The sequence below is a fragment of the Notamacropus eugenii genome, chromosome 2 (genome assembly GCF_028372415.1).
Source record: "Notamacropus eugenii isolate mMacEug1 chromosome 2, mMacEug1.pri_v2, whole genome shotgun sequence".
Lineage (NCBI taxonomy): Eukaryota > Metazoa > Chordata > Mammalia > Diprotodontia > Macropodidae > Notamacropus > Notamacropus eugenii.
Window position 1 is genome coordinate 178,077,057 of NC_092873.1, and position 24,247 is coordinate 178,101,303.

The window sequence follows — 24,247 nt, forward strand, 5'->3', positions numbered from 1 at the left end:
CAAAGGACTGTGCTGCATGCTAGGGATACAAAATAGTAGGAAAGACCTTAGCTCTCAAGACATTCATATTCTAATGAAAGTTTCAGCTGTAGGTCAGATGGTAAAGTCCCAGGTTTCTTGGGGAGTCAGTGACAAAGCAGATGGCAATATATCTACTTTAATGTCATTTCTGCTAATATAATCACATCTGTTTCTAATATGGAAACAACTCATAGTGCCAAAGAGTTTGGAGGGAAGAACATTTTTTTTCTAAGTTTCTTTAGCTATGCTTAAGGTGGCAGCAGAAGCAGTTGCTCAATGGTATCTCCACAGAGATTATTTACAGAGTCAACCTATATGGGGGCCGAGATAGAAACAGTGTTTGAGGGACACTGTCATTCTCAGAGCTCTTAGTCTTACCTGGATAACTGATTAGTGGTAGAGGCTTATGGTAACAAGGAAGGTAGGTCCCTTCTCCATGGTGATTTATTTTCTCAATAATGGCAGTGTGGGTCAGTTGTTCGCAAGATTGGTGGTCTAGGGGACCCTTCTATTCCCAGGGTTCTTGGGTTTCTGGACTACCACTATCTGGGACTGAGGAAAGGTAACTGTCAAGATGATGGCAATGGTTTGATTCAGCTGGCAATGTGATAGAGAGAGTTTACTCTAAGCATTTGAAAAATGGACGATTAAGTTCCAAAGTGGAAGTCTACATCATTAAAGGCCTCAGGAGGTACAAGGATCAACCAAAAGATGAGAGAAAGGAACAAGCATTTGTAAAGTCCCTACTAATTTGTGCTAGGGACAATGCCAAGCACTTAAGCTCTAAATGGTAATCACCTCTGGGTTCCACTTCCAGCACAATTTGCCATCTTCTACCCATTATCATCTAACACTCTCCCACTCCTCCAGACTTCTGGACTTTCATGACAATGAGATTACAAACTCCATGCTTCTATCCAGGTATCATCTCCTAAATGTAATCATGAGCTAAAGAGATAATAGCTAATGATAATTAGCATCTAATAAGTGCCTTCAAAGTTTGCAAAATACTTTACATATGTTAACATATTTGATTCTCCCAACAACCCTCCAAGGCAAGTATTGTTATTATCTCCATTTGGCAATGGAGATAATAACTGAAACTGAAACACAGAGGTAAAGTGATTAGCCCAGGGTTCTACAGCTACTGTCTGTGTCAGAATTCAAACTCAGGTCTTCCTGACTCCAAATTTTACCTTCCAGGATTGTGCCACCTAGGTGCCAAAGATGATCTAAGTACCTGCATAAACTGTGCAGATCTGGTTGGGTAAATCCTTCTTCCCTCCTCACTCTTCCCCTTTCCCCCAATCCATGGCATACTTATATCCACATCCATTCCCACCCCACTCCAATTACCTCATGGCAGGTGCAGATACATTGGTTAGTTGGTTCTGAAATGTAGAACAATGGCCAGTAAGCATCTTGTCCTGTAATCTAAATTTTTCCTTTTCTGTCAAGGACACCACCATGTTTCTAGTCTCCCAAGTTCTCAAACTCTTCAGTATCTTTGATTCCTCACTCAACTGAAATCACACTTTTTTCAAACTTACCAATAATCTCTTAATTGCCATCTTTTCTCATTTCTAACCTTTTTTTGACCTCTCAAGATATGACACTGCTGACCAGCCTTTCCTCCTGGGTACTTTTAATACTCGACTTCACAAGATTTTAAAAATCCAAATGTGATGATGATGTTTTTTACCCCCAGTTTCACTGACTAAACATTTATTAAGTGTCTACTACATTGCAGGCACTGTGCTAAGCACAGGAAGTCAAAGAAAGGCAAAATACAGTCCCTGACAGCAAGGAGCTCACAGTGTCTAGGGGTGGGGCGAGAAACAAAATGAAAAAAGAAACTAAGTAAAAAACAAGCTTATAAAGGCAAAAAAAAGGAAATAATCAACAGAGGGAAGGCATTAGAATTAAGAAAGATGGGAAAAGGCTTTCTGAAAAAAGTAGAATTTTATTTGGGACTTCAAGAAAGACAGGGAAGCCAGAAGGTGCAGATAAAGAGGGAGAAAGAGGGAGAGCATTAGGAATGTCTTGTTCAAGAGATATTCAAGGGGGAAAAAGGGAAAAAGAAACTGGGATGGTATCATGGGAGTTCTGTCCTTCCAACTGCTTGTTTGATTCACCAGCAGCCTTGGACTTATTCAAACTACCTTAGTACAATAAACAATAAATATTTCTTTCTAATATATTTAACTATAATCTAGATTAATGGTTCATCTAAAGCACAATTAATTTAACTTATATAATTTATATATTAAATCTTTAAGTTTGCATTTGAATTCTCCAATGTAAAAATGTAAGTTCAAATAAACAAAAATTACTAATTTAGATGAAATTTTTAAAGTTTAAAATAAGTGAAAAAAGTATAATATTCAGGAAAAACAAATTTGGAGTAATCCTGGGAATTATAAAACTGGTCTTAGTCATTCTGTAAACTAAACCAGATATATTTTATAGAAACTGAGATTTGGAAGGAACCTCAGCAGCCATGTAGTCCAATCCATACAGGAAGGAAAATGCACTATAAACGTTCCCAAGCAGTACTCATTCAACTTCTACTTTTATATCTCCAGAAAACCTACTACTACTTTAGGCAGGTCACTCCACTTATGGAAGCTTCTCCTTATTAAGCTTAAATATGCCTCTTTTCAACTTCTACCTGTGAGGCAAAACAGAACAACTCAAATTCTTCTTCCACATAAGTGTATTTAATACTTGAAAACAGCAATACTTGTTCCTCAGTCATCTCTTCTCCTTACTAAACAGTAAGGAGCTCTTTCTAAATAGCTCTTTCAGGTGATTCTCACATCACAAAATTTAGGCTCTTCACCATGCTGACTGCTTCATTTAGACCAGGAGTCATCAAACTTTTTGCTCTTAGTGCTCCTTTATACTCTTTCTTTCAGGAGGTAACTGGTGGATTCTTTAAATTTCTATTTTGCCCTCTGATTCTGGACAGTTTTCCTTTATAATTTCTTGAACATTATTTCTAGGCTCTTTTTCTTTGTGGCTTTTAGGTAGTCCAGTGATTCTTAAATTATTTTTCCTCATTCTTTTTTCCAGGTCAGTTGTTTTTTCTATAATATTTTACTTTTTTTCCCAGTCTTTTGACTTTGTTTCATTGTTTCCTGATGTTTCATGGAATCATCAGCTTCCACCTGGCCAATTCTAATTTTTATACAGTTATTTTCTACAGTGAGGTTTTATGTCTCTTTTCATCAAGCTGTTAATTTTCTTTACAAATTTTTTTTTTTGCATAGCTCTCATTTCTATTTTGAATTATTCCTCTAGTGATTTTATTTGACTTTTAAACATTTTTTATGCTTTTTTAAAAATATTTTTCTTTATTTTATCTAGGAATTCTTCTTGGGCTTATGCTTAACTTGAAATTTTCCTTGCAGTTTTGTTTTGTAACTGTTTTCAAATCATTTGTCTTCTGTGTTTGTGTCCTGAGCTTCCCTGTTGCCACAGTAATTTTTTGGTTGCACATTTTCCCAATCTGCTTCGGACTTTATGTTAGTGTTGGGCTCTGCTTACTTCTAGGAGTAAGGATGGGAAATAGGAGAAGAATGCCTGGTATGAGTTTCTGTCCTTCTATGTCCTAAGGCTTTCATGGCTTAGTCTAAGAGTCTATTAAGTTTTCAGCACTTCCAAAGTAGAATAATCTGGGGAGAGGTCTGTTCCTTGCTCCTTACAAAGGGAGGGCTCTTGCTCTATCTCAAGCACTCCTCCCCACCCCAAAACTGTGACCCAGGACTGGGTAATGGGCAACTGAACTGCCAAATAGTATCTGTTCTTGCTTCTAGTGCTGATATAGGGGTTCCTGGGATCTCTTTCTGCCCAAGTGTTTCTTGCCTTAGTGTTCAGTCCCCTTTAAACATCTATGAGTATTGGAATGCTTCCCTCCAGCACTCACTGCTCTGCCATGGTCCTTCCCAGCCTCATTCTTGATCTCTAGTGTCCACAGACTTCTCTTTCTTCCTAAGATTCTCTGTACTGGAAAAATGACTTACTAGGATTTTTTTTTTTTTTTCCTGATCAGAATTCAATCTGGAACACTTTCTATGATTTAGTTGAGGAGCTAAGGAAAAAATACTACAGCTTGACTCTTATGTCTCATCCCTTGCCCCACCCCCATTCAATCTGTTTCAGAATATTGTTTTAGTTGAAATACATGAAAAAAATCCGGTTTCATACTAATACACATTTGGAAAAGGGAAGATTAATTTTAACAGGAAAATAACATTTTAGTAGTATTACTAGCTTTAACCCCATGAAGACCCTTTTGGCGATTCCCAGTGGCATGTAGACCAGATTCTGACTACCACTAACCACTGTTTTATACTTGTAAAGCTGATTTTCTGTACATGTGTCTTCATCTTGTTATGATCAAACCAATTGTTTAGCTCAAGAGCTAACAATCTAGCCTGAGGATCAAATCCTGGTTTTTACATTTTAAAATACAACAAAACTTTATTTTGAAATGTAGCCTACAAAAACAGACTTCAGGAAGGATTTGGCCCTTAGGCATAGTTTGCCTACTCCTCCTGTACCCTGAAAAGAGTCTTCTACAATGCATCACCCAAGGTGTTAGGTATCCTTTTCAGCTTTGTTCATCTGGAAATTTGATGAATATGCCAACAATGTCTTTATCAAGATCACTGGTGAAACCGCTAGACAGCACAGAACCAATCACAGATCCCTGAGGTATTCCATCTGAGACTTCTTACCACAATGGCACCGAACCATTCACAACTACTCTATATCCAGCCAGTTCTGAAAACTGATTATATCATCATCCAATTAATATCTCAACATTATCTCCAAAGGAATACTATGAGATACTTTATACCTCCTCTTATCACTCCTTCTCTGATGTTTCCTTAGTGTTTACACAAGCTGTAACATTCAGTATCTTATAAATTGGCTCATATTTACCCCCAGTTGCTGTGCACCTGTATTTCTTGGATTCTAGAGTTAAGAGCATAAGGCAGGGGTGGGGAACCTGAAACCTGGAAGTCAAATGTAGTCCTCTAGGTCCCCAAGTCTGGCCCTTTGACTAAGTCCAAGTTTTACAAAACAAATCCCCTTAATAAAAGGATTTGTTCTGTAAAACTTGGACTCAGTCAAAAGGTGGCACCCAAGGACCTAGAAGACCACATGTGGTCTCAAGGCTGCAAGTTCCCCAACCCTGGCAGAAGCTCTTAGAAGGGAGGTTTTCTCTCCTACTTCTTCTAATACAGATCTATTTCTCTTGAATGAAAGAAAGTATGCATCCTTGAAAATTTTTCACTGTTTGGATGGATATGCTTCTATTAAGCCTACAGAAAACTATTTAAGATAAAACTATGGTCCTTTCAAAGAACTATATATTTCCTTCTTCTGGTGATGATTCCTACTGATCCCATCCTAACAACTTGTTCTCTTACTATTTCAAATAAAATAAGAAAAAGCAAACAATAATAAAAGTTCAACTAGTCACTACAGATTATGATGTGTCTTAGACACATATATTTGGAATTTGTAATATGTTCAAGGTACAACAAAAATATAAGCTAGCAATCTGCATAGATGAAGAACAAACAGTGACAGACACTGGCCTTTTTTCATCACATTTATACAATGAAAAAGTAACATACTCTTTTAAAAAGATTCAGATTAACTTAACATACCTGTGTTCGCAAGATTTCACCTTTGGACAATTGCATGTCACCAGTCAGCTCTTTCACTGTGATGCCCAACGGCTCCAGACGCTTGCTGAAGTAATTTGTCATTTCAGCTGCCAAAGCCTTCATTGGAGCAACATACACTATCTGTATGAAAAAGATACCAGCTTGATAAATGAGCTAAAGTCACAACATCTTTTGTTACTCAGCAACCAATACAAATCACAATTTATTGTGAAATATGATTCTAGGCCCTTCAAGTGAAAAATCTTAATAGTGATATATGAAAAGTAGTTATCTTTGTTGGATAAGTGTGCAGCTGTTTAGAGGACAATGGATTTTGTTTATACAGCCTCATCACTTTGAAAATTGGTTTTGTTTCAAAGCTAAATGTATTTTCATAGCTTTTCACATGAGTAATAAGATTTTTCAGAACAGAAAGAAAGACTGGCTTAATCTCAATGAAGTAAATCAAACAGGTTTGCTTCTGTGACTTCAGCAAGCACAATATCCTTGAAAACTTCTGCATTTCATAAAAGGTATATAACTGTATAATGGGTTTTATCTTACAGCTTCAAAAGTTATTCTAAGGTTTATTAACTTCCTACCTTAAACTCATCCTTTCTGATAACACCTTGTTGAACATGTTGTCGAATTTCATGCAAGACTGTCAGCATGGCAATGTTAGTCTTCCCAGCTCCAGTGGGGGCACAAATCAGCATGTTTTCATTTGTGTTGTAGGCTGTCTCAAATACTATTGACTGGATTCGGTTGAGTCTTTTCACTCCCTTAAAAGCCAGCTGGCCAATCTGAATAAAGATATGCCCCTCCAAGTCAACATTATGATTTCAAAGGAAAGCACTAAAGAAATAGACATACACATTTAATTCCTTTTTATCAAAATAGCGTTAACTGCTTACTCAGCATCCTACTATATTTAACTTGAGGTACTACATTTGGGAAACCAGGAAAACAGTTTGCAGCTATAAAACACTGTTAAATACATTTATGAATTGCCTTTCATTATATCTAAAAACTTAGCAAAAGCACAATCTTGATCCCAACATGCTTATATAAATTCTAAGCACATCACTGGTGAGAAATTTAAGAAACAAACAAAAAGATTCCCTTATAAAAATACCACTGGGTTAAAACTGAATTGCAAAGTTCTTAAAGATGTTATTCTAAGATGGTATCCTGTTTGTTTTTTTCCAGAAGAAAAATAATCAAGTGCAGGGTACATAAAGCTATCAGCACATGGTTATGGTTATATTTAAGGTGAAGTGGTTCAGAAAGCTAGAAAAATCATTTGCAACTGTTACATATTTAAAATGCATTATGAATTATCCTTCATTAATTATGAAAACTTTAATTTAGTCCTTTTGTGATATTAAATGAAATTTGAAATTTGTGAAATTGGAACTTTGAAGGAAACTTCAAAAAATAATTAGAATTCAAAGGGAATTTTTTAAAGAATCAAGTTCATAATATGCTACAATAGGTTGTCAGGCAGTAAAATATTCACAATAATTCATGGTATCATAGAGTAAATTAATGTTAAAGACATCACAGAGAAAAACAGTGTTGAAAATGCTCATGATAACACTGGATATTATTTTTTCCAAAGGGCTAATTTCCATAAGATATTTTATTAATTGTGTAGAAAAGACATAAGGACAAAAAAGCATTGCATAATGACTGATGAGGAATGTGCTGCTAGACTTATCTTCCCATTTCACCACTTCATTCATGTCATTGTGCTTCTCAAACAACTTCAACGTTCCCCTATCATGAAGAGGTTACTAAAGTGGGTAATATTGACCCCTGGGGAGCACTGGACTGATCCAGGGGGATGGTAGTAGCTTCATGTGCAATTGGTGGGTGTTGAATAAAAATAAGGGGGCAGTGGAAGCATAAGGAAAGAAGAGAAGAAAAATTTGAAAAACCATTCAAACATATTTTATCTGCTGTGTAACAGAGTTAGGCATAGTGATTATAATACTTTCCAAATAAACACACAAAATGCAAGGTATAACCAATCAGTCGTCAAGGCCGGTTGACAGGTCTTAACAAGCAAGAGTTAGCAAGTGACCATGCCACACGTTGTCAGGAAGTCCAGAACACATCAGAAGGAATATGTGTGCGTAATGATTTGTTTATAATATGATACTATATGGTTAAATGATGCAACACTGCATCATCAAAATTTCAATCCAAGAAAATCCTCCACAAATTTACAATAAATTATTAAATTTAAGATGCATCATTTTTTCAAAAAAGAAATGTGAATTTCAAAAACAAAAACAAAAAACCATTAAAGCATTAAACAAAGTAAATTTTCAGGGTAGCGCTGAGTAATTTTTTTTTTCAAAATGGGGCAGTATGCCAAACAAGAACCTCTGCCTTATAGGATAAAATATTAATTCCACAGCCAGATATTTAAGGAATGCAATATGAACCCAATCTACCTGATGGGTTAGATAACTTTCAATTAATACGCCACTAAGTATTTGAGGGATGATGTGAACCCGGGGTTTCCTGACTCTAAATCCAGCATTCAACTCATTATATCTCACACTGTCTCTCATTTATATTACAAATAACAAACAATTTTTAATAATTTGATATCTCTTTATCTTACAATAAACAAGTAAGCTGTCTTGTGCAAGTATTTTATTGCCAATTACAGATGAAGAAACTGAGTCTCAGAGTGGTAGAATGGGAGACAACGTCAAACAGTTAATAAGGGACAAAGCGAGGCTCTCTTTGCATTATACCACACACCTCTATATAGATAATGGCATTTTTCTTTTATTTTGTTTTAGCTAGCATTTTATAAGATCATGACTTAAAAACAGATGAATTTATGCAATATTAAGAAAGCAACAAGTTGTAAAATCATATATAAAAATCACCTTCACACCTTAAATTGATACTTTTCTCATTAATCCATAACTGTGATCATCATATGCGATCAGTGGGCATCTCAATGTGAATGCTTTCTGGTTCACATGAACTCCACTGCTGTAATCAAGTATCTCCTGGATTTATTAAATACCTCTAAGATTTTAGTCTAGTTTGGTGTTAAAAGTCACTCTGTCCAGCTTTTCTCAGGTGCCAACTCATTGCCATCCTGATCATCAATGTTTTATTCTACTTACATGAGAGGCTAACTTAACAGCTGTCCTTAGTTTTTCTTTTTTAACCTTTGGATAGCCTTGTATAATGTTTCTCTCCCCATGCCCTTTCCCATGCAGGTAAAGTAAAAAGAAAGGGAAATAACTTCAAGGAATCATACTACCTGTGACAGCATGAAAAACTTAGTAACTATTTCTCTGGAATCCTAACTTAATCAATAAATACTTCCATGTTTTTGCCTTTTGGTTTTCTGTTGAGAAAGGGAAAGTTACTTCACCTTTAGACCATGTGTAAAAGCCAAGCAAAGTAGAATCTTTTCCAGTTTTTGTTTAAGTGCCCCTGATTGAATAATGTGATTAAAGAAGATCTTCCCCACACATGGATAGGCCAGCCCCTAGAAGGAAGCTTGATTAGGGGAACAGTTTTGTAGGAGGGCCCCAGATACCTTTTCTTTTTTCTACTGAGGCACTGGGGCAGAGGGTCTTGTCCTCTGGCTCTGAAAAGTGTATAAATACTCTGAGAGTGAGGTTTGACTTCTGGGCTTGCTAACTAGAAGTGTTTGGTCAGAGGAGGACTCTGGGAAACTGCTAAGGAGCCCCCCAGCTTTGAAAACCCAGATGCTCCCTCTCTGGTAAAGATGTATGTATGTTAATGGTCAGACATTTTGGAACCATATCTGCTGACTTTTGATTTCTCTGTATTTTTCTCTGAAGTTTGGGGTGCTGACTTTTTCCCCTGAACTAAATGAATGATAGATGTGCTTGATTAAAGTGATTGTTAACATCTCAAAAGTTACCTTTTCTTTTAGAGAAACAGATCGAAGAACCTGTGACAGCCTCCTGTGTATGTAGGGGTGTTTACTGAAATACCATGCCACCGCTACTCTAAACTTCATTCCCACCTCTCCTCCCTATTGGAAAATTGGGTTTTTCCCTTTGAAACACCCTAGGTTCTAACACATAGGATTTTGCCTTTCCTTACCCAGATCCAAGTCTTCACCTAACTTCCTAGCAATTTCCAGGTCATGCCAATGCACACATTTTTCTCCATCAGTATTCTTAAGCAACTCCTTAAGAATACAAATTACTACTCTGCATCAGAGGAAGAAGTTTCCACATAGTGAGCTGTCTGCTCAGTCTCTCCCAGACATCATTTTTACTAGGAGGATAGAGAGTATGTTACCTATCTCATTCATTCATCCTACAAATATATGTTAAACTATATGCAAGGTAAAATAAGATCCCTTTAGTCTTTTATGCACTATTTAAAGAATGCCTTATGTTGTTCGTAAACCATTAATCTTTGTAATCAACAATCACAATATAAACCATATATTTACATTGCACACTTTCAAAAGAATACTTCCATGAAGTTAACAGTATTTGTTGAGCAACATGTGCAAGTAGAGACATACAGACAGACAGATACATTACAAAGATAGTTCAGCTTCTACCCTGAGGATTTAAAATCTAAGCCATACCAAAGACCACACACAGAGAAAGTGGTTCTGTTTCAGAGGTGTGAATGTATTTTATTTTCAACAGTCAGACTATTACAATGGTGATAATGGCCTTCCCATAGAGTAGGGGTTCTTAACTTTTTTTGTGTCAAAGGGGTCTTTGGTAGTCTGGTAAAAATCTAAGAACCTCTTCTCAGAATAATGTTTTTTAATACATAAAATGAAACACATAGGCTATAACTGATTAAAAAGAAACCAATTACACTGAAATATAGTTATCAAAAAATTTTTTTTAGTAAGTCCACAGACCCTAGGTTAAGAACTCCTGCCATTAAAAAAAATCTATAATGATTTAAGGTTGAATCAGTTTGTTTAATGTTTACACCATAAATACCCTTTTCACAGTTCCTGAACAGATCTATCTATCTAAAAATTTATGTATGTGATTGTTGAACCTATCAAGTAACAAATCACAAATTCACTACCCCCAGCCTGAATAACTCCTCTTTTCAATTTTCCCAAAATTATCCCATTTCAGCCTTAAAGGCATGCTTCAATTTAGGTATTCTAGGATTTAGTAAACCAAAGTTTACTCAAGACATGTCCTTCATGATGACTGAGCCACATCTCTCAGCCTTCATCCTTCTTGAACAGACAAGCCTTTTTCAGTCTACTCTCATATACAAACTAAATTGTCTTGCTTTCTTAATCATTTTAATTTCCATTCTCTAGATTACTTCCAGATTACCTATATCTTTTCAAATGTGTAGTAGACAAAATTGTGTATACTTACATAGCAGTAAAATTATGCTATTTCTTTTGTTCTAACATCCCCCAACAATGCCCAGGCAGATTAGCAACTTTTTTATAATTTATAGTCTTAAAAGAAACTCTTGGAGCGCTAAGAGTTTAGATAACTTGCACCATATCATATAGCATCTATCAGAAATGACTAAATCCCAGGTTTATCCTGAGTCTGAGGCCAATCAAGAAAGATCTACTGATTTATGTCGAGCACTTAGCCTGACGATAGAGTTTAGCACACTGGGCCACTACTGTAAAGTCAAAAGAACCTAATGATGGAATCAGCCCAATAAGGGAAGCAGCAGTAATGCAGTAGAAAAACTCAAATAAAACACAAAATTATGAATAAAAAATACTACTTAGCTAAGAAATAAAATTAGAAGCTAGTTTTGTAATATAATCAAAAAGAAAAGTCATTATTAGCTTATTTGAGTTTTATTAAATGAATGAAAATTAAAAGAAAAATAATCACAGAAAATTTACAACGAATGAAGAGGAAATAATGGAAATTGCTGGAAAATATTGTATCTAATTACAAGCCAACAAAACTGACAATTTAAATGAAATAAATATTTGAAAATATAAAATAACAATTTTAATAGAAACAGAATTTTTTTTAAATCTCATAAACAAACATTAAACTCTCAGAGTAGGCCCCTACCCAAAGCCCCAGGATATCAAGCAGCTAAGTCAAATCTCAGCCTTGAACATGGTACTGGGGAAAGCAGGGATAATAGGACCTTCCTCTTGACAAAGGATTCAGAAGTCAAGTAACTGACTGGGAAAATATCCAAAAAAGGGAAAAAAAAAATAAGACCATAGAAGGTTACTTTCTTGGTGAACAGGTGTCTCCTCCCATCCTTTCAGATGAGGAAGAACAAGGCACACTGTCACAGGAAGTCAAGGCCCCTGCCTCCAGTGCCTCCAAAGTGAATGTAAAATGGGTTCAGGCAATAGAAGAGCTTGAAAAGAGAGTTAGCAGCTTGCTAAAGGACAACCAAACAAATGCTGAGGAAAGTAACACCTTTAAAAAGAGGCTAACTTCATTGGAAAAAGGGGCCCAAAAATCCAATGAGGAGAAGGAGGCTTTAAGAAGCAGGATTAGCCAAATGGAGGAGAAGGTTCAAAAGCTCACTGAACAAAATAGTTCTTTAAAAGAGAGAATTGAGTTCAGGGAAGCTAATGATTATGAGATAAACCAAGCAGTTAAAAAACAAAACCAAAAGTTTGAAAAAATAGAAGATAATGTGAAATATCTCACTGGAAAAAACAACTGACCTGGAAAATAGATCCAGGAGAGACAATTTAAAAATTAAGGGACTACCTGAAAGCCATGATCAAAAAAAGAACCTAGACATTATCTTCCATGAAATTATCAAGGAAAACTGTCCTAATATTCTAGAACCAGAGGGCAAAATAAACATTGAAAGAATCCATCAATCACCTCCTGAAAGAGACCCAAACAGAGAAACTCCTAGGAAAATTGTGGCCAAACTTCAGAGTTCCCAGGTCAAGAAGAAAATACTGCAAGCAGCTAGAAAGAAACAAGTTGAGCATTGTGGAAATACAATCAGAATAACACAAGATCTGGCAGCTTCTACATTAAGGGACTGAAAAGTGTGGAATAGGATATTCCAGAAGGCAAAGAAACTGGGATTAAAACCAAGAATCACCTACTCAGCAAAACTGAATATAATACTTCAAGGGAATAAATGGTCATTCAATGATATAGAGGACTTTCAAGCATTCATGATGAAAAGACCAGAACTGAATAGAAAATTTAACTTTCAAACACAGAATCAAGAGAAGCATGAAAAAGTAAACAGGAAAGAGAAATCATAAAAGACTTTCTAAAGCTGAACTGTACATTCCTGCATGGAAAGATAATATTTGTAACTCTTAAGACTTTTCTCAGTATTTGGGTAGGTGGAGGGATTGTGTACAAAACACACACAGATATTTAGTCTGTATTGAATTGCTTGCCTTCTCAGTGGGGATGGGTAGGAAGGGAGGGAGGGAGAGAAGTTGGAATTCAAAGCATTAGAAACAAATGTTGAGAATTATTATTGCATATAACCAGGAAATAAGAAACACAGGTAATGGGGTATAGAAATTTATGTTGCCCTACAAGAAAAGAGAGAAGATGGGGATAAGGGAAGGGTGGGGTGTGATAGAAGGGAGGGTACATTGAGGGAAGGGGTAATCAGAAAGCAAGGTACTGGGTGTGGGGGAAGAGGAGAGATGGAGAGAAAAATTGGACACGTTACAAAGTGATGTAAAAGCAATTAGTATTAAAACAATTGACTGAATTAATTACTGAAAGTAAATCAGAGACATCTTCAGTTTGGGGAAAAGAATTTTAATCTAAGTTTCTGAGAGACAGGTAACCTCAGGTAAAATTTGGCATTGATGGAAAAGTTAAGGTTTTAATGGCACATTTGATTTTATGATTGTTATTTAATCAGGAACTAGAACACGTACAGAAAAGCATGTAAGCCACTGAAGACTTGCCTCAAAAGATGTTCCTTAGCCAATGTGAAATTATAGTCATATCTGAAACCTGGTTAATTGGAACTTGCTATTTTAAGATTCTATGGGATTATTAACTGACTGTTCTTCTGAGTCTAACTCCAGGTATGGGTAGCAAGAAAGGTGGTCTAAGCCTCCAATCCATGATGCTAGTAAGCCTGTAACATGGTGGTATGATCTGCAAAAGGTGATCTCATGGGAAAGGTGGGAGAGCAGTTGTTTATCCTGGGCTGAGGTAGGATTCTCCTTACTCAATTTCCCCACTGACACCTGGCAGACTTTAAGCCTGACTGAATGCAGGTGGACAATCTACTCCTGCCTGGAATTGACATGAAGTTGGGGAGATATTGTTTCCCTGCAATGTCCCTACTCTTAGTGGCAATTTCCTATAGTCAAAAGGTTTGTAAGCTTTAATACCAGATCTATTAAATTATAGATTGTTGGTAGGGGAACATCTGCAGTAAAATCTAAAATTAAGCTATTAGGCTTAGGACTTTAGACCAACAACAATAAGTTAGGGTCCTTTAATTCTTAGTAATAGTGTGGAGATAATTAGGTCAAGGGCTTGTGACGTTAGCATACGTAATTATTATTTGTGTCTCAGTTGGTTAATGTTAAAAAAAAATTCATTTGTGGTCTATATTATAAATGCTTTAAAAGAAGTATCACCTGACCAAAAGTTGGAATTGTTTTATGTGATATGAACTGTGTTAAAAATGAAAAATTAAAAAAAATAGTAATTAATTCAAAAACAAAAAAACTCTCAGTAGAAAAGGCCAGATGCAGATGGACTTGAAAGAAGATTCTACTGAAACATCAAATAAAATTTTTTAAAAAGCACCTTAACCAGACTCCTTTGGGCTTGATACCCAAATGAAGGAGAGATAATGTATACATAAAGAATGGCATAAGTCAATATCATTATTTCTTAAAATATTAGCTCAAAGCTATCTAATGTATGTATGTATGCAGCAATATAACCAGAAGATACATGCACTACCTCTAGTCAATTCATGCCATGAATATATAGGTATTTTAATAACAGAAAAAAACATAAATATCCAAACAGAAATTTGCTGCCAATAGTGCTGCCTGAATGGAATGCTTATTCTACCAAAACTGTGGAGTTTGTACCAAGCCCAAGTGATGATCATAGTATTAATAAGAATACTTTAAGTCCCTTCTTCCACTCCAGAACTGCACAAAAGGTAAGCCAGAAGTCCATGTACAAAAAGATCAGTAGGGGTATAAAGCCTGGCCCTGGCAAACAGTCCTAGTTCAAGATTTTAAAGCTAGAAAGATAAATAAATCAAAGAAAACACTAACTAGTATAAAAAGTGATTGAAAATATAAAGACCCATCTACAAAAAAGTGACAGCAACCAACTAACAACCGTAAGCAAAGACTCAAAAGAACTCTAGATTTTCCAAAAGGATGACACAATTGTCTAGAAGGAAAGAAGAGATAAAAAGAAAATAAAAGCTGTGAAGGAAAGAACTAAAAGAAGGTAAACAGCTCAGAAGAAAGTGGCAAACTTTCCCTAAAAAACACACAGCTTCAAGGCTATGACAGATCAGTCAGAAATCAATGACTTCATAAGACAGGGAAAAAAATACACACACACACACACATACAACCACAAGACTGAAGAAAAAAAAGAATGTAAGATATAGAAATCTTTTTTTTAAACTGACTTGGAAAATAAGAAGAGAGAGAAATATATTTTGTTAAAAAAGCATGGACACTATATTTAAGAAATTCCAAATGAAAACTACTCAAATCTGTTGGAATCAGGGGCCAAAGTAAAGACCAAAAGAATCCACAAACAACCTGCTTAAAGAATTCTCAAAAGGAATTATACCAGTAAAATCATAATCAAAATCAGGAGTTTCCATAAAAATAAAAAAGAAACAAACATCTGGAAGTTTCTACAAGAAACAAGAGGAGCTCTTAGAACACATATTCCAAAAAGCAAATGAGATAATTTTATAACCAAGAATAACCTAAACTCCAAACCTAAATATTATTTTATTGGGGGTGGAGAATGAGGGATAGAATAGAAAACTTTCAATCATTTTTAAATAAAAGAACAAAGCTGAGTTGGATCTTTGAAATGCAAAGAGTCTAGAGAAATCTAGAAATGCAAATTATTTGAACAATTAAAAGCTATATCATATACTAATAAAATTAATTCTAAAAGAAGAAACAAGTGTCCTTCTATAACATCAATATCTTTAAAATAGTACTGAAGAAGATCAAAAAGAAAAAAAAGAGGACTTGAGTTTAAAGATTTTAAGTGGGGAAAGAAGAAAGTGTGTGTGTATGTGTGTGTGCATACGTGCATGTGTGTGTGAACGAGTGAATGAGAGTATAAAAATACACTACTGTAAAAAGGAAAAATGGGATACAACTTGAGACTTCTCATAACTGAGGTGTGTGAAGAGAAGATGGGGGGGATGACATGAAATTCATTCTTCTCTGAAACAAAGGGAGAGTTGAAGAAATGCAGGCAGAGTCTGGGGTAGAAATGCCTCACATTGCACTGCCATTCTTATGGAGGAGAAAGAGGAGGAGTCAGAGGGAGAATAATACCAGTAAGGGAACAGATGTAAGTAAAACAAACTTCTTAATCCTGAAGGGGAGAGAAGGGAAAAAATAATAAAAGAGCTAAAATCCAATCCAAGGGATGACTTAGATTTTCTTAGACAAGTGAGAAAAACATACTGTGGCATATGAATATAATGTAATTTTGCACCGTAAGAAATGACAAAAGAGAAAATTTCAAAGAATCCACAGTAATCTATGAACTGATATAAAGTTGAGTAGAACAAAGAAAACATTGTAAATTTGAAAGATGTCATAATGCCAATTAATACAATGACCAACTATGTCTCTAAAACACCTATGATGAAGTCTAGGTCTCTGTCTTCCTAACAGAGAGATGACAGACATACATTTTTGGACATAGACACCATTAATTCAATTTGTCTGGCTATACTTATTATTCATGAAGTGTTTTTTTTCTTTTAGTTTTTAACAAGGGAAAAATGTCAAGGGGTAGGGAAGATGGGGAACAATAGTGATCCCCAAAAAAGAGGGCCACTGTACAGTTTTTTTTGAATGAACAGAAGAAAACAGAAGTTCAAAAGAAAGTAGAAACAACCCAAACTGTTGCTCAAAACTCCCACACTAAATTTCTTATAAATATTCAAAAACTCCAAACTTATAATAATAGAGATTTATTGCTGCATATATAATCTTTTTTTCTCCTGTACTTCTTTGGAAATTATCATGCTTACTAATGTTTTTTCTAGTTCAGAATAATAAAGGTGAAAAAACAAATCAATATCTAGTTACCATCAAAGCTAAATATAAGCACTACTTTCTATATAAAGTCTTTTTTGATCTCAGCAGCTAGAATCTTCACTCCAAATTAATTTGATTTTATTATCTATATATCTATATATACTTATATACAAATATGTTGTCTTCCGAAATAGAACAAAAAGACAGAGACTTCATTGCTAACATTTAAGAGTCAACAGTCAGCATAGCCCCAGTACATAAAATACATGAATAAATGTTCACTAAATGATATGAAATTGATCAGTTCCAACCTGAATCTACTTCTACAGTGGAATTTTTTACAACTACAGTAAACTTTTTTATGTTATAGAAATAACATGACAACTGAACAATTCTAAGGAAATTTTATGAACTGAAAATAATAAACTTTTAATATTCTTTAGTTAAAATTATTAAATGCCCATGTTAAGATAACATCTAACTAGCTTGGACAAAAGTAATAAAAAATAACCCACTTGCTAAAAATCACTTTGTATATATACTTATCAGTTAACTAGTATTGACTTTTAAATGACAGTTCAGAACTGCTACTAAGCAGCAAGCATATTGTATGTGCTCATTAATAACAACAATAACAGTAGCTGGCATTTATATAATGCTTTTTTAGGCTGGCAAGGCACTTAAAACACATTACTTCCTCTCCTGAAAAATCTCCTAAAAAGGGTTAACGAGTATTTTTATCCCCATTTCACACAGGAAAGAACTGAAGAAAAATGGAAACTCTGGAAGAATTACTTGGAGGAAAATTAATGATCTGATACAAGAGTTTCGAAACATTACTCCATTAAGAGAATCCCTGAAAATTAAAAATGACTCCATAAAGCAATAAGACATCTTTACTTTAATATTTAAAAAAAGAAAATATATGCCACAAAAAACAAGTGTCCAGATAAACACGCCAAGAAGAGATAAATTAAGCATCACAGGACCACTAGAAAGCCATGACCAAAAAAAAAAAAAGAGCTAAAAAAAAGGTCAAAAAAAAGGGAGACCAAAAAAAAAAAAAGAGGAATATGATTTCATCATATTTCATGAAATCATGAATGAAAACAGTCCACATCTCTTAGAATCAGATGGTAAAATGAAAAGACGAAAAGTCTACCAGACATCTCCTGAAAGAAATCCCAAAAGAAAAACTTCCCAAAATACCAGAGACAAAATCTGGAGATTCCAGGTGAAAAGAAAAATTACTGCCAGTAGGCAGAAAGAATGCAAGTACTAAGGAGTCATAGTCACAATCACATGATTTAGCAGCCACAACTACAAAGGAGCAGAGAACCTAGACAATGATAATCCAAAAGGCAAAAAATATAGAATTACAACCAAGAATAATTTATTTAGCAAAAGTAAGAATACACCTACAGGGGAAAAAAAATGCACCTTTAATCAATCAAGACTTCTACTTATTCCTGATGATAAGACTGAAGCTAAGTAGAAACTCTGAATTATAAAATTAGAATTCAAAAGAAATGTTAAAAGTGAGTAATGAGAAGGGATCATACCTTTTTGGGTATTATTTAAACTATAATAGGGAAAGATAATATAAGTATCCCTTTAGAATCCTAATATCATCAGAGTCCAAAGAGGAAGTTAAATAAGAACAAGTGCCTTGGACTGGTCCTGTTAATATTTTAATGATGATCATAATAGAAAAGAAGGAAATGGAGGGGAAAAAGACATACAAAGATACATAGGGAAGAAGAGTACAGGAATATACTACCTCATAAAGAGGATGTACAAATAGAACAGTAGAGTATGAGATTTGAACCTATTTTCATAAGAACCAGATTGGTTACTGTCCTTCCTTCTAGAAGAGGCACAAAATGACATCACCATGATAAAGTTAAGTTTCAATGTGTCTGACTGTGGCTGATCAGACCAAGAGGAGCTCAGAATGCCCTACCACAGATTGGGCACAGATAGTCCATGTGAACATTTGGGTGGATACTCCAAATTTGCACATGCTATGTTTCCTTTGTGCTGTTTCAATTCTGCTTTGCTCAGAGAGCACAGCACCCTTTCTGAAGTGGGCATGCCATGCTGAGCATTCCTGTTCCAGTGTCTCCCATGTCACACAATCAAATCCAAAGTTCTTGAGAGAGACCTTGAGACTATGCTTGTATTGCTTCTTCTGACCACCATGTGATCACCTGCCCCAAGCAAGTTCTCCATAAAATAGTGTAATGCCAAGTAAAATTAGGGTCTTTTGCTATTTTTGTTTTAGAATAATCAAATGCCTGGTAGAATCCTGCCTTTATCAATCAAGAGTCTTTACAAGGAAAAAAGTACAGAAAGAAAAGTTTCTTTAACTAGAATCAGTATATATTTGTGTTGTTAATGTGATTAAAGATCTTCCCCACCCATTAAGGGGAGTTTGATTAGGGATTTGTAGGAACACCCACAACTTTTGTTAATGAGGCACTGGCTCTCAAGGGCTGGGATGCCCTCTGGCTCTAAAAAAAGGTATAAATACTCTGAGGTTTTCCTGGGGGGCTTAGCTTTTGCAAGAGGTTTTGAGTACCAGATGAAGACTCTGGGAAGCCCCTGAGTCTCTTTCTCCCCTCCCGTCCCTTTCCCCTCCTTACCAGGCTTTGAGAACCCAGATGTCATGCTTCCCTCTCTGGTAACAATGGACAGACAGTTGTACCTATCTGAGGAATTATGGTCAGGCAGAGGAAGCCATGTCTGTTGATTACTTTGGGGCTTACTGACTGGAAGTGTTTGTTTGGCCAGATGAGGACTCTGGGAAGCCACTAAGGAGCTCCCCTGGCTTTGAGAACCCAGATGTCATGCTTCCCTCTCTAGTAACGATAGTCAGATAGTTGGGGTTCAATTGTCCGTTGAATTCAGGCAGAGGAAGCTATTATGTCTGTTGATCTTTTGATTTCTCTATATTTTCTTTGAAATTCAGGGTGCTGTACTGACTCCTTGAAGTAACTGAATGATATATGTACTTGGTTAAAGGAATGATACATATGCTTGATTAAAGTGATTGTTAACCCCTTTTAAGTTGTTTTCCACTTATGAATGCTGATCTAAGAACCTGTGATAGCAGGCCCCCCTGTGCATGTCGGGGTGTTTAATGGGGTGTCTTTTTGGCAAGTTTACATTTTGCATTCAAACAATGTGGCCAGCCCACCAAAGTTGTGCTCTCTGAAGCACAGTTTGAATGCTTGGCAGTTTAGTTCAAGCAAGGACCTCAATGTCTGGTACCTTATCCTGCTAGGTGATTTTCAGAATCTTCCTCAGACAGTTCAAATGGAAACAATTCAGTTTCCTGGCATGGCACACTGGTAGACTGTCCATGTTTCACAGGCATACAACAATGAGGTTCTGCAGACCTTCAGTTTGGTCGTCAGTCTAATACCTCTTCTCTCTCATAGTTTTCTTTGGAGCCTCCCAAACACTGAACTAGCTCTGGCAATGCATGTCAACCTCAATGTCAATGTATACACTGTAAGGGGCGCTGACCACCACACCATCTGGGACGCCACACTGACGGACATCAGGATCTTGTGTAAGGTACCAATTGGTGGTTGCTGTACTACGGCCTGTAAGCCTGTGTAAGCATTTGCTGGTGCAGAAATAATAACCTCTTGCTTTGTTTTGATGCATATTTCCTCTATTGGTAACCATACTGTTGTGCATGGAGGTATCAGGAAATTCCCTAGGCTTCTAATTAATTTTGACTGTATGGCACCAACTTGAGTGTCCGGTACCTCCTCCTGAATTCTAAAGTGGCCTGTGGGATCATCTCTGCGTCCTCCCAGTAGCCCCTCCTTTTCTCCTGGGCTGGAGGGACACCTCTCTGCATGTTTAAATATTGAGCATTTGAACTGTCTGAATTCAACGGACAATTGAACCCCAACTATCTGACTATCGTTACTAGAGAGGGAAGCATGACATCTGGGTTCTCAAACCAGCATGTGCTATGGTTACAGCATAGCTTACCGAGAGGAGCAAGTCTTATGCCTGGCCAGCAGACTGCTCGTCCTCCTGTGGAGCTCGTGAGTAAAAGAATGAGGAGGGAGAGCAGGTCAGTGAAGCAACTCCGATTTATTCAAGCAAGCACTCTAATTATATAGTCTCTGCCAGCTAGCCCAGTGAACCATGGTAACACACCTAAACAAACCCGAAACTATAGAAATGAACACAAGCTGGAACTATAGTGACAACAACAAACCAGGGGTGGGGCCATCTCTTCCAGCGCCATCTTGCTCACCCTTCCCTGCTCCAGACTCAGTTTACCTGATGTCTGTCAGTGTGGCATCCCAGATGGTGTGGCGGTCAACACCCCTTACATACACTACCAAGTAAGTGAAATTATCCACAGCATTCAAAATTTCTCCATTTGTTGTAACTGATGATTCCATGTATGAATGGTGCGGTGGTGGCTGATGGATCACTTGTGTTTTCTTGGTGCTAATTGTTAGGCCAAAATTAGCATAGGCAACAGAGAATTGATACATACTTTGTTGCATTTCAGCTTCAGAGGCTGCACTGAGTACACAATAATCTGCAAACAGAAAATCATGCACCACATGCAACATACTTCCTCCACTTTGGTCTTGGCCTGTAGTCTTTTCAAACTAAAGAATTTATCATCAGCTGACCTTGATGCTATTGTGTTCATCCTCACTGAAAGCATTTGCCAGCATGGCTGAAAACATCATGCTAAAAAGCATGGGAGCAAGCACACAGCCCGGTTGCGCTGCATTAGCGACTGGGAAGGCACGAGAGCATTGTCCACTATCCAGAACCATATAAGCAAGCCACCATGAAAGTAAAGTACAATACTGATGAACTTCTCTGGGCAATCAAATTTTGACATAATTTTCCATAAGCCCTTACGACTAACAGTGTCAAAGACCATGGTCAGATCTACAAACATCGTATACAGACTTCTGTTCTGCTTCTGGCATTTCTCCTGGAGTTGTCGGGCAGCAAACACTATATCGACTGTTCCTTCAGCCCTTTCTGAAGCCACACTGGCTCTCAGTTAGATGACCATTTTCCAGGTGAAGGATCAGCCTATTAAGGAGGACTCTAGCAAGGATCTTGCTAGCAATGACTAAGAGAGAGACAACCTGTGATTGTCAAAGAACAATCTATTTCCTTTATCTTCACAGAGATGAACAAGGCAGGCATCCTTGAACTCCTGTGGGATAACTTCCTCTTGCCATATGTGTGGCACTCACATATAACCTGGAAAATTTCATTCAGCTTTTGTATGAGCAATGGTCCCCTTATATTGTAAATCTCAGCTGAAATAGAATCAGCACTAGGTGCTTTGCCACATGAAAGGAGCCTAATGGCACTCAAAATCTCTTCTTCAGTTGGAAGTTCAGCTAAGGAGGGATTGACTTCAACCTGAGATAAATGGTCAGTGACCTGAACATTGACTGATGATGGTCTGTTGAGAATACTATGGAAGTGTTCAGCCTATCTCTCTAGGATCAAGTCAACGTGGCTCCCATCAGTAATGAGGAGTTGTGAAGCACCAAAGGTTTTTGGCCCATAAATAACTTTCAGGGAATCATAAAAGTGTTTTGGAGTGTTACTATCAGCATTAAACTGGTTCTTACTAGAACCAGAAAAAGAAGGGCTGAATACACACAGAGCCCGGTATGGAAATCCATTCAGCTAAACAAGGAAATGGGAGGAAACAACGAAAAGGGACAATAAGACAAAGAGTAGATTTAGGAATGGATTAGTCCTAAGCAAAACAACTCAAACTTCAAAGGATGAATTAAGAGAGGATTTCAAAGAAAAGAAAACGCTGATTAGTTGAAAACATTAGGTACACAACATATAGAAGAAAATGAAGATATACAAATCAAGAGTTTATCTGTGTTCACTGAAATTCTAGAACAAACTCCTCTTCATATATTCAACATTCCAGACAAACTTAATGTTTCTGAAACTCAGCATTCCAGTTCCTTTCTCAGTGTAAAGCCTCTGCTCTCAAGTCTATAATTCTCTGCATCTCTCCATCTCTCAGAATTCTCAACTTCCCTGAAGTTCAGTTGAGAAACCACCTCTACCATGAAGCCTTTTCTCATCTCAGTAGCTATGACAGCTCTTTTTCCTTTTATTATATTTACTAACAGGTTGTGTCCCAGTAAAAATCAAGCTCTTTAAATACAGTATCACGTTTAGCTTTTCTATTCTTAGTGTTTAACAGTGCTTTGTACATAGTCATTTAAGAAATGTGTATTGAATAAGCAAATGACAAAGGACACAAGTCAGATTTACTTGATACTTAAGTATACAACAACAATTTATGAAATCACTGGTTTTATGCTATTTTCAAAACTGATATTTTCTGTTAAAAGTTAAAAAACAGGAAAACAGAACCACTTTCTAGTGTGTGAGTGTGTGTGAGAGTGTGTGTGTGTGTGTGTGTGTGTGTGTGTGTGTGTGTGTGTGTGTGTACGATAGAACATAAGCCTGGAAAAATAAGATATAATATACTACCTTATCTTGTGAAAATATAAATTCTACTTTTACAGGTAAAGGAAAATTAAAGGCGGGGAGAAAATAAGGACAACTACAACTATTCAAGCTTCTAATCATCAGAATTTATCAAATTATGGCTCTGAGATCGTTCAAATATCCTTTGTCACAAGATTTTTTGTTCTGATTAGGATAGCTATCTGATCGATGTGGGGTGCAGTGGGGGACTTGGCACACTTTAAGAAGTGGCATTTTATTAGATTACTTCTAACTACTGGCAGATGTCAGAATTCCCACTGTAACTTAGCAGGTGTTTTTCTGCAGCTGGTGCCCTTTCATGGTTAGCTGTTTGCAAGTGTTCCCATAAGAATTTAAGTGCTTCAATTCTGATATGGTTGGCTCATATAGGATACATATAGGATTTTCTCTCAAATGAGATTCATTCAGTTTAACCTATTTCTATTGAGTACTCTCTACATAGAAACTTTATGGTTCATATTATAATCAATTGTTAACTAGCCTCAAATAACAGTTTTTCATTTTCTACATGTGAATTTATCTATCAACTAATTCACAAGAACACAGGACAAGTACATCTACATCTACCATATGCCAATTCATAAGACAGGGAAAGATCTGTAATTTACTTAAGAAGATGATCTCCCAGATGAGGAAACTCCCATTAGCAATACAGATCAGCATTTTTGGAACAATTTATAGAATTAGAGAGCTGCCTAAAGAGAGGGTCACATAGCATGTGTCAGAGATAGGACAATTATTATACCAAGAAAAAAAC

The 24,247-nt window shown here is 36.3% G+C and overlaps 1 protein-coding gene across 4 annotated transcripts in view; it reads right to left on the reverse strand.

Moving 5' to 3' along the window:
• The window catches only part of ASCC3 (activating signal cointegrator 1 complex subunit 3), a 400,644-nt gene that overhangs the window by 303,609 nt on the left and 72,788 nt on the right, over positions 1-24,247 (reverse strand). For all 4 annotated transcript variants that reach the window (XM_072642929.1, XM_072642932.1, XM_072642930.1 and 1 more), the window contains 2 exons: positions 6,308-6,508; positions 5,706-5,846 (listed from right to left, as the gene is read on the reverse strand). In XM_072642929.1, the coding sequence (XP_072499030.1) occupies positions 5,706-5,846; positions 6,308-6,508 (342 nt within the window). The remainder of the gene's footprint in view (positions 1-5,705; positions 5,847-6,307; positions 6,509-24,247) is intronic.